The following is a 766-nucleotide window of genomic DNA, read 5'->3' as shown; positions in this document are numbered from 1 at the left end:
AAAAAAAAAAAAAAAAAAAAAAAAAAAAAAAAAAAAAAAACTTTCATTTATTGTTTGCGTGCCAGCAAAGCTGGAAGGGAGCACCGAGACAAGAGCCCCGGGCCGGCCCCTCCTGGCTCCCCTGGCTCTCAGCCCCGCTGCCCAGCACGGGGCCACTCTGCGGGGCACCGGGGGCTGCGGTTGGGGTGCGGAGGATGCCGGGGTGCCCGCTGCGTGCCGGCCGGGTGCCGGCGGTACCTGTGCGGGGCGGCCGCGGGGCGCGCCGCCGCCAGCAGCGGCAGGAGCAGCGGCAGCAGCGGGGCGGCGGGCGGCATCTTCGGGCGGTGGCGGCGGGGCAGCGCTCCTCGGACGCCCGCTCTGCCCCGGGGCCGGGGGAGGAGAAACGGCCTTCGGCCGCCCTCCGCCCCCGGGGCAGGGCAGGGCAGGGCCGCCCTCCGCCCTTTTTTTCCCTCCCTCTTTCACCGGAGCCGCCTCCTTTTTCCCTGGAGCCGCTGTCCGGGGGTGCCCGGGGTGCCGCGGCGCTGCCCGCAGCCCCATCCCCTGGGGGCGCGGCTGTCCCCGTCCTCGGGTGGCACACTGCGGCGGGTTGTCGCCGGAGTGAATGAACGCACTGTCACCGCCTGTGCAGCCGTGCGCCGAGACGTGAAAAATAGCAACGCTACTTTAACGCGTCTTTATTTCAATTCCAAAGTAAACTTTGAATGCTGCGTTTGGGTTGCCGGTCGGGAATCCTGACCTATTTCGGGAGCTGTTTCACACCGGCTGT

The 766-nt window shown here is 66.8% G+C and overlaps 1 protein-coding gene across 1 annotated transcript in view; it reads right to left on the bottom strand.

The window, feature by feature from the left end:
• The window catches only part of PCOLCE2 (procollagen C-endopeptidase enhancer 2), a 25,129-nt gene extending 24,710 nt beyond the window's left edge, over positions 1–419 (bottom strand). The window contains exon 1 of the mRNA XM_035334402.1: positions 238–419. Within this exon, the coding sequence (XP_035190293.1) occupies positions 238–314 (77 nt within the window). The 5' untranslated portion in view covers positions 315–419. The remainder of the gene's footprint in view (positions 1–237) is intronic.
• Positions 420–766: the final 347 nt, after the last annotated feature.

This window comes from Oxyura jamaicensis, chromosome 9, assembly GCF_011077185.1.
Source record: "Oxyura jamaicensis isolate SHBP4307 breed ruddy duck chromosome 9, BPBGC_Ojam_1.0, whole genome shotgun sequence".
Lineage (NCBI taxonomy): Eukaryota > Metazoa > Chordata > Aves > Anseriformes > Anatidae > Oxyura > Oxyura jamaicensis.
Note: the sequence above shows the minus strand (reverse complement) of the source record. Positions and strands in the feature narration are given on the sequence as shown.